This window comes from Malus domestica, chromosome 13, assembly GCF_042453785.1.
Source record: "Malus domestica chromosome 13, GDT2T_hap1".
Classification (NCBI taxonomy): domain Eukaryota; kingdom Viridiplantae; phylum Streptophyta; class Magnoliopsida; order Rosales; family Rosaceae; genus Malus; species Malus domestica.
Window position 1 is genome coordinate 16987842 of NC_091673.1, and position 16785 is coordinate 17004626.

A 16785-nucleotide genomic window follows, 5' to 3' on the forward strand; every position below is an offset into this window, starting at 1 on the left:
CATCCTCATCACCCAACGCCGCACCTCCGCTGCAACTTCTCCGCCCAAGGCTGCACCACTCATCCCGTCTGCACCCGTTTCTGCCATTCATCATGGGATCCTTCGATCTCCGACTACGAGGTTATGGTCAAGAGGCAGTACTGCAATTTGGCAAGGAGGTTAGAGCTGGCTGACTCCCTCTCTCTAGCTGTAAGATCTGTGAGGCACTCTCGTGTGAGCTTTATCTTTCCCGGTGTTTAGCCTTCTCCGCAACGCCGTCGTCGCCGACTCTCCACCATGGCACCAAGCAACTAGCAGCTTCACAGATGCTCGACGCCAGCCTTGAGCCTCGCTCCAGCGACTCCAGCTCTCCACCGTGCAGCGCCCTTCAAGCTCATTAAGGAACTCTGCAGCCTGTGATGCAAACTCCTCTCCCATCATCAATTTATATAAAATATATATATATATATATATATATATATATATATATATAAAGGAGATGGTGGAAGCTTGGTGGACAACACCATGCAAAAAAAAATAAAAAAAAATAAAAAAAAAAGATCTTGGTGTCTAGCACCATGCAAAAAAAAAAGGGTTTTGTGATGGTGGACAACACCATGTGCAGAAATAAAAAAAAACATAAATAAATAAATAAAATAAAGGAAAATTTGGGGATGGTGGATCTGAACACCACCGAAAAGCAAAAGAAAAAAAGGTGGATGTGTGTGTATGCGCATGTGTGTGGATGTGTATTATATAATATGTCCATAGCACTACAGCAAAAAAAAAAAAAAAAAAAAAAAAATTGCACTGAGAGAAATAAAGTCCATTTTATTTATTTTTCTGGAAATTTTGCATAAATTTGCATTATACATACCTTACAAAAAAAAAAAAAAAAAAAAAAAAAAAAACAAATCAAATCAAATCAAATTTACAAGAGGGGATCTTCAAGGACGATCAGGTGCCGCCTCACCACTCGGCAGAGCTCCAGAAATGAGAGGCGCTGGAGGTTGACTGTTTGAAGCCTCACCACTCGGCGGAACTCCAGGAAGAAGAGGAGCCAAAGGTTGATCATTCTGAGCTTCATTACGCGGTACAACCCCAGAAGATGAAGGCAAATGCTGCTGGAACAAACCCACAAACCTCTGATGATCAAGTAAAATCTGACCATCAGATTCCTGCATCTGGTCAATCTTCCTCTTCATGTTTGTCGCGTAGCTATGTGCGAGCTTATGCAGCTGTTTATTCTCTTGCTTGAGCCCTCTAATCTCCTGTTTGAGATTCATCACTTCAGCCGCCAATGATTCAACTTGACGGGTTCGAGCAAATAGACGTTGGGCCATATTAGACACAGAACCTGCACACTGCACACTGAGAGCCAGAGAATCCTTAACAGCCAACTCATCAGACCGTTTGGAAAGTAGTCTGTTATCTCTGGGAGTTACAAGGTTTCGGGCCACCACCGCAGCGGTCATATCATTCTTCATCACCGAATCCCCAACGGTAAGAGGACCAGTAGGGGATATGAATGATGGGCGCCATATGTTGTCTGGAGAAGGCGGGACTGCCTCTTCACCAAGATTCAAGTCAAAACAACGATCGGAGGGTCCTGACATTTTCAAAGTGTTGAAGAAAGAAGAGGTCGGACGAATCAAGATCTTAGAAGTGCAAGAAGGGAGTTTTCACAAGAAAAATTCAAGTGTGCTTTGAAACGAACAGCATGCCTCTATAAAAAATCAGCACTCGACGGGATTTCAGAGATCGAAGAGGCGAGCTCAGAATTCGAAGAGGCCATTCAAAAATCGAAGAGGCAAGCTCAGAAATCGGAGAAGCATCTTGCTTTTCCAGAAGCGTCGGCACCCGTCACACGCAAACTCAGCTTTGCGAAAATCACGGGCAATTTGTCGAAGCGCCGATCCCAGATATCGAAGAGGCGCCAGTCTTTTTCAGCCGTGTCATCACCTGTCATATGCACACTCAACTTTGCGCAAATCACGGACAATTTGTCGAAAGATTTTTGGGTGAAGGAGAAAGCACGTGAAGTTTACTGTTCAATCATCCAACGGTTGCCGACACGAGTAAAAGAATAGTACCTCTACAGGTATTAAAGAACTTCCTATAACTGTCCACCTTCACCTTCCATAGCAAGGCAGACATACAGAGCCTTTCTTCATCTCTGAGAATGTCTTCCCAACGAAGCCTCTCGAGTCACTCAGTGTTCCTTATTCCTTGGGGTACCTCAGCAAGCCAATGACTCCAAAGCAAAAATATCTCATATCACCAGGGTAGAAAGCAAGAGTATCTCATATCATGCGTTCTCCCTGTCCTTTCCTTTGTCCTTGTTCTTACCTACAAAGACAAGGATAAAGAAAACAATATGTCGGAACTTCCACTCAAACTCGGGTAAGGAACCGACTGCTTGGAACCCTTCCCTGATTGCCTACCTAGCACTGCTCTCGAGTACTCGTTTCGCACTGCTGCTGTACTTTCAAAGAAGCTGCCACATCTGCCTGAAGAACAGATAAGGCAAGTGAAAATGATACCTTGCAGCATGTGGAGACAAGGTGCAGAAGGAACAAGCAGAGAAGAATGCGGTCTGCACGGTCAACTCAGCAGAAGGAGTCCGAACTGAGGAACTCAAGAAGCTGCCATATCTGCCTGAAGAAACAAGCAGAGAAGAATGCAGCATGCACAATCAACTCAGCAGAAAGAGTCCGAGATGAAGAACTCGAGAAGATGTCGCATCTGCCTGAGGACGATGAACTTGTTTTGACCCTCAAATTCTTGGGTCGACTTACTAGGCGTTGTGGGCTGCACGTGCCGATTCACCACCCTTGAATCGAATCCTTAAAGATCAAGTCACCAACTGGAAGAAGAGTTCATCAATCTTGAAGATCATACCGTTGACCAAACTGCTCAGGTGTGAATTAGAAAGATTGAACAAAGAAACAGGTTGTCACCTTTACCTCGTGCCTGCTTGCCATGTGTCCGAGTCAACCTTCAAGAATCAAGCCTCAACGGCCCTTGAAGAAGTTTCCAGCCAAATTCAAGATCAAGCCTCGACGGCCCTTGAGGAAATCACAAGTCCGATTCAAGATTAAGTGTCTACCACCCTTGAATCAAAACCTAGTTCAAGAATAAGCTGTGGAAAATCAACAATTGGAGGAATCCAGAAAATCTTCCAACCCAGTTCAAGATCAAAGCTGTGGAAAGTCAACAAGCGCAACAAAATACGTGCCGATTCATCCATTACCAAAGCCAAAGATCATCTACCACATGAAGCTCCTTGTGGTCAAATTTCAACCTTCAAGATCAAGCATCGACGACCCTTGAAGAAATTTCAAACAACAATTCAAGATCAAGCCTCAACGGCCCTTGAAGAAATCTCAAGCCCAATTCAAGATCAAGCCTCAATGGCCCTTGAAGAAATCTCCAGCCCAATTCAAGATCAAGCCTCGACGGCCCTTGGATCGACATCTACAGTAAGGGACTTCAAAACGCATCTCCTACACGTGACAAGCACATGTATACGACGTGCCTTGAAGTGGGGGCATTTGTAGACATCGAAATTTCGTAAATAAATGTTGACCGATAAATCAAAGTGTCAACGCTCATGTATTACATAAATTTTACACGTAGCGTGTGACTCAACGAAAATTGAAATGAGTTGGAAAAGTCATCAAATAGGACACGTGTCAACGCCTGGCAGAAACGACTTATTTCATCTGGAATATTATATTCAAAATTAGGCCTTGGAAAATTCTATAAATACAAGCCCAATTTCATTCATTTGGGTAACCAAAATCATTAGGCAAAAACTCTTGAAGCTCTGAAGCTCTGAAACTCCGAAGCTCTCAAGCATCCAGGTTCCCGAAGAATCAAGAAAGCGTTCTTCGTTCATCGTTCTTCCAAAGATCAAGCCCGACGGCCCTTGGATCAACAATCATCCACCTTCAAGCCCAAGCCTCAACGACCCCTTGAAGAAAGCGTTCATCGTTCATCAACTGTTCATCCTCAAGGATCAAGCCCCAACGGCCCCTTTGGATCGACAACATCAACAAATCCGCTCATCCGCTGTTCATCAAGCCCAAGCCCCGACGGCCCTTGAAGAAAGCGTTCATCGTTCATCACTGTTCTTCGAGATCAAGCCCAAAAGCCCTCGAAGATCTGTTCAAGCCCAAAAGCTCTCGAAGATCCGTTCGTCACTGTTCTTCGAGTTCAAGCCCAAAAGCCCTCGGAAATCCGTTCATCACTGTTCTTCAAGATCAAGCTCAAAAGCCCTTGAAGATCCGTTTATCCTCGTTCATCCAAGATCAAGTCTCGACGGCCCTTGGATCAATCGCACATCCCACAAATCAACACCTTACGGAGATCGAATCAGAGGATCAAATTAGAGAGAGATTGTAACCCAAAATCATCAAATACTAAATATTTGTTTGTGCGCGTTGTTCTTGTCTCTTTCGTTTCAGGAATTTTCCGTGTTCACACACTTATATCTACATTTTGTGCTAAATCCTCCCTTCCTCTCATCGTCGAGTCAAAAGTGAAAAACAAAACTTGTAGCATAAAAAAAAAGAGCAAGTGATCAATCATCGATGCATGACTAAAAAAAAGCGTACGTAACTTTATAAAACGGTGAATTGAGCTAAACAAAACTTGGAGCACGAAGCAAGTGATGAATGTATAGGCTAAAGATAAGTGGGAAAAGGATGACCACAAGCCATATATTATATATGGTAGGATAACATACACATTCACCCCACATTAACATACCTACAAAAATAAAAATAAAATACTGACTTTTACCTAGTATTCTTATTTATGGTTTTAAAAAAAATAATAGGCAAATGGCAGTACATATTTGTCAACAACAGAAACTTCCTAGTGCAACACAACACAAAGAAAAACAAAACAGTTTCTGACTGACCCATTTCCACAAGATCTCATTTGCAGAAAATAAATAGATAGATAAATTAGCCTCACGTAATTTGTATTGATTCACATTTGCATGAATCATTAGATTCATTACTTTAATTTTTATGATCTTTACTGAATTTTCTTCTGGTCACTTGCGGATTACAAGAGCATCTTAATCTTAATTAATTAAAATCCTAAGTATTTTGGTCAACCCTAATAACCCACAATCTGACACTCACTACTAAAGCCCTAACAGGGCTCCAAGAGTACTAAAATCTAAATCACAACCGGTCATCAAACTTCAAATAATTAATCACAACTATACCTACTAATGCGCTTATCCAATTACTAATTTACTAATTTGCTTGTCAGTCAATAATTAAGAAAAAAATAAAGTGAATAATAATAAAAAAAGACCAACTTATATTGCAGAATGCAGATGCAGAATTTGTGTGGTGTGATAAATTAAAGTACGCATGTAGTAGACACTATGATTTCGCATGAACTTCCGCTCTCAGGGAATGTGGGGAGTTGGGAAAGAGCAAATTATAAGCTTCTTTTTTATTTTTTATTTTATATTTATTTTGATTTTCTGCATAGGTTAAAAAACCAAAATTTGTGGGGGTGAATCACGTGACACTACGCCTTTATTTTTTATGGGACCACATGCCCTAATAAAGGACACCTAGTGAATACCATTATACCAAACTTTGTAAAAGTGGTGTAAAGTCCAACGGTGAAAATGGAATTATCAATAATTACGAGCCTCGTCTATTTACATTTTGGTTAATTTTGATACCTTACTTGCAGGTGTAACATTAATGTAAAAGTTTATGATGGGACTTTGATCACACCTTACACAATTATCAATGTTGATTCTTTACTTGGCTTCGAAACGGGTAAACTTTGAGGTTCGTCCATCAAACCAGGTGTTTTTTTTTTAATTTTTGAATAAATGATATTATTTTACAATTGGTTAGTAATAACGTGGTTCAAATTTAGTTTTGACGAGAATCGAATATAAAACCTTTTATTTACAAGCGAAGATTAATACCACTAAACCGTAATACTAAATAACATCAAACCAAGTGTCTTAGCAACAAAATAATTAGATTGGGCTGTTATATTAGGAGTATGATTCTCTCCCTTCTAAATTCCGTTATCCTTCAATCCTCTCTTATTTGAACGATCATGATTAAATCATGTCAACATTTTGTGTTGACTTCTCTATAGAAAGAGAAAGACAAAAAGGAAAGTGAGAGAGAATGGAAGGAGATTTGGAGAGGAGAGAATTCTACTTCGTTATATTAGGTAATTACTAGCAGCATTATCCTTGATCCTACGTTTGTGAGAGAAGTTTAAACACATGCGCTCGTTCATATAGAAAAACTTGCTCCAAAGAGAGACTGCGAAAAAAATTTATGATATGAGACGTCATTGTGATGAGGATATACACATACTCTATGAGACAAAGAGGGTTAATTTGGTGAACCCCTTGAAGTGGAACACTGGAAGGGCCAACAAAACATCTAACGTCTTATATTGATGTTCTCTTGTGTTTGGTAGCATAATTATTGTTAAACTAAATTCATAATATACATGCTTGCAGGATCCAGAGAGTGGTGGACCTCAATCGAAGCAAATAACCTACCATTTGAAACCGTTGCGCGCCAAAACAGCATAACTCGCTGTCGTTACGTCAGGCACCAAAACTAACGGTAGAGAGTAAATGCTAAGAATTATTAATATTTTGGACATTCTCCAAAAAGCCCTTTGGCATAGATACTAAAAATCAGCTTCGACGTTCAATCATAGGGCTAAAAATGTAATATCAACCGAGATGACGACAAAACGTAAATAGGACCAACAATAAGTTTCATCATGCAGTTCACGATTTTTATACATGCATTTATTTATTTACGAATTAATTTTCATACAAATTAGAAGCAACATAAGATTTTAGGGCGTTATATTTCTAAATTGCCTTGTTGTTAATTAGCATAAGGAGGGTGTGTAAATGTTTATATATCGTAATCATCATCCCTAATTACGTTTATCATTTTTGGTAATACACATATTACATAACTAATGTAAGAAGTATTGCTTGATTTCCTTTTGGTCTTAAAACAAACATTAAAATGCTAATGAAGTGAAATGTATTTTGTATATGAAAACATTTGCGATGAATCTTTGCTAAATATGTTGTATATATATTTTTGGCCTAATCGGATAAATGGTCCCCGTGGTCATAAGGTATTCGGATGATAGCCCCTGTGGTAAAAAAATTCGGATTTAAACCCCTGTGGTCTAAGTCTGTTAGGATTTATGCTCATTTGTTAAATAATGCTCACGTGACTGCCAAATGTCTGCCACGTGGCAAAATAATATTTTTTTTTTTTAAAAAACCTGAATTTTTACAAAAAAAAAAAAAAAAAAAACCCGGAACCTCCCCCCCGCCCTCCGCCCGTTCCCCCCCCCCCCCCCGCCCGTCCTTCTTCTTCTTCTTCTTCTTCTTCTTCTTCTTCTTCTTCTTCTTCTTCTTCCCGCCGGAGACCAACTCCCCCCCTGCGCCGGAGCCCTCTCCCTCTTCCTTCTTCTTCTTCTTGCAAATTTGCGTTTTTTTTTTGTAAAAATTCAGGTTTTTTAAAAAAAAATTAAAAATTATTATTTTTGCCACGTGGCATATATGTGTCAGCCACGTCAGCATTATTTAACATATGGGCATAAATCCTAACAGACTTAGACCACAGAGGTTTAAATCCTAACAGACTTAGACCACAGAGGTTTAAATCCTAACAGACTTAGACCACAGGGGTTTAAATCCAAATTTTTTTACCACAGGGGCTATCATCCGAATACCTTATGACCACGGGACCATTTATCCAATTAGGCCTATATTTTTCTTTCTAAATAGGTGGTATTTGGCCACCACAATCCTTGAGTTTTTGAATAATCTAATCGAGGTACTTGCCACTACATTCTAGTTGATAATTAATTATAATGGCAAGTACTTTAACTCACGTTTTTGAACAAAATATATCGTTCAAATACCCTATTGTTTTACGAAAAATGTTATTCAACTTAAAACATAAAATATTCATTTTTTACATTAAGTTTAATATTGGATTAGTTTTGTTTGGATGTCTTTTGTACTATATTATGATGTTTGAATAAAACATCTTATCCAAAGATAAAATAAAAAACTTAAAACATAAAATAAACTTCAAAATTCCAAATAATACGTGTAGGGCCCATTTTATTGAGAGTTGATCCTACTAATCCAAACAAATTACATTAGTATACAACATGTATCTGGCTAATTAATAACAATATTTGAGAAGTCGAACATACACTGTAATGTCATATCCACCAATTTTAACTACGTGTCAGGTGGTGCATAGACACTTTTAACCCTGTATTAGATGTTAAAGTGATGGTTTTAACCTTGTAATGCATAGACATTTTTAACCCTGTATTAGATGTTAAAGTGACGGTTTTAACCCTGTAAAGACGATATAATTTACACCAAAATGGAAATGTAATGTTGAATTGGAAATGTACATTTCCCTTAAGAAGAACACTCACATGTAGATAGATCTATGATACTCTTCTGTGCATTAACATTTAAAAAAATTCTCTGGCATTGACTGCCACAATGGGTGATTCCAAAAGGCCAAAACTAGTTTTTTTTTCCAATTTAGATGGAAGAGTGGCAAAATAGTCAATGACTCAAAGGACAAGTACTACAGTTTACAAAGTCAAGCAGTGAAAAGAATGCAAATCAAAGCAACATTATTAATATAAAAAGCCGAAGACCCGAAGTGCCATAGACCAAAAAAGGGTGAAGAAGGAAGTGAGAGAGTGAGTGAGTGAGTGAGAGAGAGAGACAGAGAGAAACTGAAAGAAAGAAAGATTTGATAAAATCCCTGTACGTGACCTTTTTTTAAAAGCTGGGTGGTGTTGGGTTGGGTGGGTGGTGGTGGTGAGAAAATTACACAAATATATATACATAGATAGATACAGCTGTTGAGAGCAGTGGGGCTTTGGGGTGGTGGTGGTAGGGTCAAAGTTATCCCCACAAGAAAAGTCTATAGCCCTGCTTGTTTCCAAAATCTCCCGCCTTCCCGCTTCTTGAAAATCCTAGACCTATTTTCCAAATTCCAGCAGACCCACCTCGCCATTTCTTCTTTTTTTTTTACAGTTTGGGCTTTAGAGAGAAGGAGACCAAATTCAGCACCAAAACGTAGAGAGGGAGAGAGAGAGAGAGAGAGTAGCGGTGGTTGTGGGCTGATGGAGTGGCTGAGGTAGTGGTGGCATGCGGTGGAGCTGCCTCTCTGGAAATGGACACCCCCGAGAGGAACCAGATCGGCACCCCCAAGGCCAAATTTGAGGTCAGGCTTTGTGCCCATTTTGTTTTTTATTTTATTTATTTTTTAATTCTGAATTTTTAAGGTTGTTTCTGAACTGGGTTTTTGAGGTTGTCTCCTCTGTGTTTCTAAAGCTCGTGAATTTCTTGAGAAAGTTGACCAAGGATTTTTTTGGTTTTGTTTTTCCCATTTTAGTTTCATGGGTTGCACCTGCATCACTGCATGTGGGTTGATGTTTGATTTTCAGCTGGATCAGCTCTCATTTTTTTGGGTGGTCAATTGGATATTCTAATCCTAAGAAGGATCACTTGATAATTCTACTGAGATATTTAATTGTCAGTTTTCGAATTTTATTTTCTGCTTTTATTTTGGAAAAGTGTCTGCTTTATGTGGGATTGCAGAAATTTATGATTTGGATCTCAAAAATGACCTCAATTTTATGGTCAATTGTCACAATTTGGCTTCTTGAGAAATGATTTTCTTTGCAAAAAAAAAAAAAAAAAAACTCAATTTGGGATTGCTTTGGACCTTATTTTTACCATTTTACCCCCTTTTTTACTGGTTTGCAGAAGGTGATGGAATTAAATTCGAAATTTCTTTTCTTTTATTTTAGATTGAATGCATAGCTATTTGTTTTCTTGAGGTACTTTGCGAGTCACTTGTTACTTAATTATTTGTTATAAGATGATAATCACATTCTCCAGCAGATTTGAGGTCATAAAGCCATAATTTGGTGAGGCAGACGTTTCAGTAAAGTTATTAACAGATTTGATTTATAGGTTTTCATGCAAATTTTCAGATAATTAGTTTTGTTGACATTCATTTTCCCAGATTTCGTGGTCAATTTTTGCTTGATTGTGATTTATATGTAATATGTGGATCTTCTTTTCTATTGCTAGTGCAATTTTTTAGATATTATATTATTAGTTGTGTATAATTTCTATATTTTAGACCGGGCTTAAAGTGCGAAGAAATATGTGTTTTCGTAGGAGAGTTCATCTGGTTCAGGATTTGGCCATAACATCCGAGAATGTGTATACCTGGAGTACATGACCCATATTCATGTTATGATCGTTGTGTGTGTGTGTGTGTGTGTAATTTTTTCATCCTGTAAAGTTTTTTGTTTTTCGTAAGTGCAGGATTCTCCAGTCTTTAACTATATCAATAGTCTTTCTCCTATCAAGCCGGTTAAGTCTGTGCACATTACTCAGACGTTCAGCTCCCTCAGTTTCGCTTCCCTTCCTTCCGTTTTCACTTCACCCCATGTCAGTTCTCACAAGGAATCCAGGTTCCTGAGGAGGTAATTGACTGCTTTATTTCTTTTTTACTTTTTTTTTCTTTTACCTATTTTGCGTGGTAAATTATTCTTGCATTTCTTTCAGGCATAACCCTTCAGATCCGTCAAAACCTGAGTCCTCTCTGGAAAGCGGTAACAAAGTCTCTGTGAATGAAGATGCGGCTGAATTCTATATTAACGCAGAGGAGCTGCATGAGAGTTGTGTTCCAGGGGATTCTGTAGGAGAAGCTTCTGCGGAACCACCTAGTGAGCACTCAAAGTTTGTGATTGAGCTGCCGCGAAATTTGAAGTATGACTGTGGTAGCCCTGAATGTGACGCAGCAACTTCTTGTGGTACTGAGGCAGGTTGTGAGTCGGAAGCAGCTGCCTTGTCAGCTCCACTCGTTCCATATGCTCAAAAGACCTCTGAAAATGGTTCATCTGATGGTGAAGCACATCTACAGAGCATATGCCAGAGTGGCCAAAGAAGAGAAGGGACAGGCTGTGATTGGGAGAGTTTGATCTCTGATGCTACCGACCTATTAATTTTCGATTCCCCCAATGCCTCAGAGGCTTTCAGGGGGATAATGCAGAATCCTCTGGACTCCGTAACAAGATTTTGTAATTCTCTTATGCCGCGACTCTCACAGAATGACATTAATGATGAGCAAAACGTGCTAGTCCTTGATACAGTTGGTTCCGGAGAACAACCTGAAACTGAAGATCCTTCCTCTCAATATGGAGAAGCTAGTCAGCCGGAAGATACAGAACTGATGCAGGACCATTTGAATAGTTGTATGGGTAGCAATCAAATCGAGAAAGAAGATCAGTTCAATTGTAAGGTAAAACATTCACTATGCCTTCACGATAGTCCTAATAATGCCGATTCCAAAGATTCTTGACTACTTTGTTGTGAATTGTTGTCCTTACCTTATTTATTTTACTTATTTGGTTGTGCTAATACTATTTTATCTGTTTGTGCATTAGCCTGGTTTAAATTTGCATCGTGGCTTGCGAAGGCGCTGTCTGGATTTTGAGACGGCAGGAGCTCGCAGGAAGAGTTTAGACAATGTTCCAAATTTTAGTTCTTCTATGTTATCTCAATCTGATGAAAAAATCACTACAAATGATAAGCAACTGGTTCCAATAAAACCTCGTGGTGAATCCGCCCGGTGCATCTTACCTGGAATTGGTTTGCACCTAAATGCTCTTGCAACAACCTCAAAAGACTACAAGACCATTAAGCGTGAAAATATGGCCTATGGTAGACAACTAAGTTTACCCAACCTCGCTGCCTCTGCTCATTCCCCCACAGCTGGTCAAGGACCTGGTCATGAATCTTTCTCTTCGGCTTCTTCTGAAAGGGACATGGATGGCACCGAAAATGGCGTTCAGCTGCTGCAAGATGCTTCCCAAGAACCTGCATTTTTAGCTAATGAAGAGTTTAACCAGAATAGCCCCAAAAAGAAGAGGCATGTGCTGTTGACCATATATTCTTCATTAAATTATTATGTCATGTTCATTTTCATTTTCATGTGATTGGTTAGATTTTTGTACCTTTATCTGACATCTTATAATTCTGATTGGATGTGCAGGCGCAAGTTCGAACAAGCTGGAGAAACCGAGTCTTCTTGCAAACGTTGCAACTGTAAAAAATCGAAGTGTCTGAAACTGTAGGTTCTTCATCTACCTTTTAGTGAAGCCTAAAATTTTTGTCACTTGTAGTGAGACAGCTTTTATTGAATGTTTGAATATTATCAGTCAGATATATATTGGCTTAGGAATTTCATTTCGCTCACTTTAGAATTGCATCCAATTGTCTCAATCAACATTGTCCTTTGATATGAAAAAGCTTTAAAACTGGTGGTTGTTACACGTTCTACATGTAGAGGAGTTACCTCCTGCATAAACTCCTGAGGCGGATAAACTGTTGTTCTTTGATTCTGTTTACCTCTTGCACTGGTCCTTGAGTCTATAATTTGACTTCTGATACTGTTCGTGCAGTTACTGTGAATGCTTTGCTGCTGGTGTCTACTGCATAGAGCCATGTTCATGTCAAGAATGCTTTAACAAGCCTATTCATGAAGATACTGTTCTTGCAACTCGTAAACAGATTGAGTCTCGCAACCCACTTGCATTTGCTCCGAAAGTGATTAGGACCGCTGATCCTGTTCCTGAATATGGGGTTAGAAAATGAATCCAATATTCTATGCTCTGTTTGCAGGTTGAACAGAAATTTAACCAGTAAAAGTTGCTTTCACTTGCAGGAGGAGTCCAGCAAGACCCCAGCTTCTGCGCGGCATAAAAGAGGTTGCAACTGCAAGAAATCAAGCTGCCTGAAAAAATACTGTGAATGCTATCAGGTTCACCGTCAGCATATCTTGTTTGCTTGTAATATCCTATATAAATGTTATTCACACTTGATTTTTTTTTTGAAAGGGCGGTGTTGGATGCTCCATTAGCTGCAGATGTGAAGGCTGTAAAAACGCATTTGGTAGAAAGGATGGTGAGTGAGTTGTTATGCTCGACTTAATTACTTCTTCGTGGATTTCTTTTTATCTGCATTCCCATCTGAATTTGATGTCCTTCAAGTGTGCTTGCCAATTATCTTGATATTTGTTACTTATTCCTTTGCAATTCAGGATCTTTTGTAGGAACAGAAACTGAGGCAGACGAAGAAGAAACAGAAGCATGCGACAAGAGTGTGGCTGAAAAACATCAACAGAAAAATGAAATTCAGAGAAATGAAGAGCAGCGCCAGGATTCTGCTCTTCCCTCAACGCCATTACGGCTTTCCAGGTTTAATTCTTAAACTATTTGTTGGTTGAGAAGTTGACGTATCATTGCTGTTAGATGTTTAACAATTCTTTTATGTTCCAGACAATTCTCACTGCCGTTTTCGTCAAAGAACAAACCGCCAAGATCTTCTACTTTTAACATTGGATCGTCTTCGGGATTATATACAATCACAATCCAGAAACTCGGAAAACCAAATATTCTGCGCCCTGAATCCAAGTTAGAGGGACATAACCAAGCAGTTGCAGAGGATGAAATGCCAGAGATTCTTCAAGGAGATGGGTCTCCTAGCACTGGCATCAAGACCGCTTCTCCGAATGGTAAGAGGGTGTCCCCTCCCAATAATGAATTTGGGCCATCACCTGGTCGAAGGGCGGGTAGGAAACTAATTTTGCAGTCCATTCCTTCGTTCCCGTCCCTCACTCCCCAGCATTGAGGTGGTTGGACTTTCGCGAAGCTAAATCTTTTAGTATACCTTGTACTCCAAAGATATTAAGTTCAGTTCTGTATGCCGTTTCAGTTAGTTTTTTTTCTTTTTTTTCTTTTTTTTTTCCTTCTGTACTTGTATAATAATAATAAGGTATCCCTGCTCTCTTGGTTGTATAATATGGAATTGCAGTCTATAGTTTCTTCTTTTACCCCTTTTGTTTCCAACCTTACCATTTTTATCTGGTAACTTTCATAGACCATGCTATGATTTGGTTTCCTTTTCACATGTGCATTGGTTAAATATGGCCTGGCATATTTCCTCTTTGAATATGATTTTCCCTTCAAGCTCATGACAGCTTAGTGATATATGCACCTGCACAACTTAGATCATATCAGTGTATCGTATACGTTGTCTTGTATGTAGTAACGTAGTTTAAATTCACTTGTTTAGTGTTCTTGTATTCTTTAGTACATATTTAACTGTTAAATTGTAATGCACACGGTATGCCGTACATTGAATTCTTACACAATCGTAAAAGTTGACAAAAAGAGCAACCACTATCCTAAATGAGAAATGAATAGTTGTACTCATAATCATCACGTCCAAAAGGAAAAACAAAACCATGATCTCCAAAAGGCCATAAACATTTGCTGAACACATTCTATACTACATCAATGTTAACTTGAAAAAATGGGTATTTGGATCTCCTTAGTCTATTATTCTCTCTCACAAAAACATTACATCCTTGGAACTTAGAAACAATAATTTGCCTAGGGTATAAAGGAATGGTCTCAGCTACAATTTGTTGGAAAATTTAATATTATTTTCATTATATTAAATTAATTAATTAAATGGATATTAGAAGTGATGTTTTTTGGTAGAAATATATGTCTATCCTAATGAAGAGTGGTAGCTTTTGTCCCTTCATGAATGGTCACATACTTTCCAAGAGATATCTCATATTCTATAAATAGGGAAGCCCCCTATAAACATAAAATAACTTTACATTGTTTACATAATCATACATAAAGTGCACTAATATTAGAGAGTCTCATCGAGTTCATATGAGAAAGTTTTCAACACAATCGTGGTTCATGGAGGCTTGTGATTTGGAGTGCTACTATTACAAGGATGTGATCGTTGTATCTTGGGAGACAAGCGCCGATCAACCATCAGCACCATAGTGGAGCGTAAACTTGTCTTAAGGACAGAGTGTCCAACACTTGCCTCGACTATGTTTTCTAAGTTTTTCTAATTCATTATGTCATGTTCATTTAACGTTGGTAACTCATGTGCATGCATTACTTTGATATGTAATTGCATGAATTATTTTTTGATTTTCTATGTGATTTAATATAGCAATTAGACCCTATTTTTCCAACACAATTTGCTTTAGTATTTGCGAGCAGTGTCCTAGTCAATTAACCTCGTGTTTATTATAATATTCAAATCATGGAGCGACATCACCAACCTAACCCTTAGATGAGGAACACAAAGAAGAAATCGATGCAATCAGTAGGAGACCATTTATAAACTATATATTATTGTTGTACTTCATCAATGTGTGATTGTGCACATCATCCCCTTTGTTAGTAGCAGACCAAACTACACCAACTTATTTAGCCACTGACTTGCACGTATAGAAACAACAGGAGCTCGTAAACGGTCTCAGCGCTAGAGTATTGACATTGATCATAAAGAGTTCGATTCTCGCAATTTCTCTCTTTATGCCTCATATCTTGTACCAATTTGAATGCGAAGAGAAGTGCAGTTAGGATGACTTTGTTGTGAGGTTGAGATGTCACAAATGATCGCACATGAGTGAGAGCATGGAGAGTGACGTTTACCCAACAGTGAAGGGGAACATGAGGTGCCATAGCTGGCTAGCTTACTGTTCCATTAGCTAAAACACAAAAACAAAAACAAAATCTCAAACATGATCATGTTTCGGTTTTCGGTTGGGGTCCATTTGCAAATTCCATTATTATTTCTCCATCCATCTCCCCACCCCACACATTGCTTTTCTAGATTTGTAAGACGATTCTTTTTAGTTAGTTGGTGGAGAGTTTGTTTTGGTAGCGTGATTTAAGAGAGGTCATATATGAGATTTTACATTGCCAAATTCCACAATATTAATGCTATACTAATCACATTTGTCCTACATTTCTAATAAAAGTAAGACTCACCAATACATATGGATCTCATTTCTATTAGAGAGGTGATACAAATGTCGTATAGAAAATGTGGTAGGAGTAGCATGTGTGTGTCTATATATATATATATGTTAGGATCCGCGAGTTCGGAGACACGCTTTTAACATACATTTTGATATATGTATTTGTGAGCTTACTCAGTAATCTATCTTTTAACATTCAACGACTAGAGCCATCTATCTTTTAAGTCTTTCCTAAAAGGTTATGACCACTAAAAACTCAAATACGAAATAGCGAAACCATATGACCGTTGAATTAATAAATTTAGTGTTTCCTTATTAAATCATATTCGTCTGCTTTCTTCACTACAAATGAATGTTTTAATCGTTTGGAATTTGTCTAATGTTTTGAAAAAATTATTTATAAATGATGTACTCATATATTGACGGTAGGTTATAAAGTGGGCTCTATAAAAGGTGTCAAAATGTATATAAAAAATGTGTGTCTCCAGAACCTAACATCTCACGTATATATATTCATCTCCAATAATGAGAGAGAGAGAGAGAGAGGGGAAGGGAGGGGCACATCATATTAGTCGGTGACCGACAGCTCTAGTGTCTTCAAAGCATTGTAGCTTAAATTTCGTGGGCAGTAACATCAAAATTCAAATAGAAGGAAAAGTAAGGTGAATAGGGATAATGCTCACTGTCTAAATCAATACAAGCTGTCTTAGGAAGTGTTACAAGCTCCAAAACTCCAACATGATTTAAGTAATATACGCACTTTCTATCGCTTCAAATAAGACCGAAAGGGTCATATTAGGATCTATGAACCTCCAAATATCTATAGGGTTTTTATATCAAAAAT

The 16785-nt window shown here is 38.5% G+C and overlaps 1 protein-coding gene across 1 annotated transcript; it reads left to right on the forward strand.

The window, feature by feature from the left end:
- The first annotated feature begins 8725 nt into the window (after positions 1 to 8725).
- On the forward strand, positions 8726 to 13973 carry LOC103453219 (protein tesmin/TSO1-like CXC 2). The gene is made up of 10 exons (XM_029091824.2): positions 8726 to 9287; positions 10403 to 10563; positions 10646 to 11381; positions 11527 to 12011; positions 12135 to 12212; positions 12544 to 12724; positions 12807 to 12902; positions 12979 to 13045; positions 13182 to 13338; positions 13420 to 13973. Exons 1-10 carry the CDS (start codon positions 9237 to 9239, stop codon positions 13769 to 13771), a joined length of 2364 nt encoding a protein of 787 aa, XP_028947657.2. The 5' UTR covers positions 8726 to 9236; the 3' UTR covers positions 13772 to 13973.
- The last annotated feature ends 2812 nt before the right edge of the window (positions 13974 to 16785 follow it).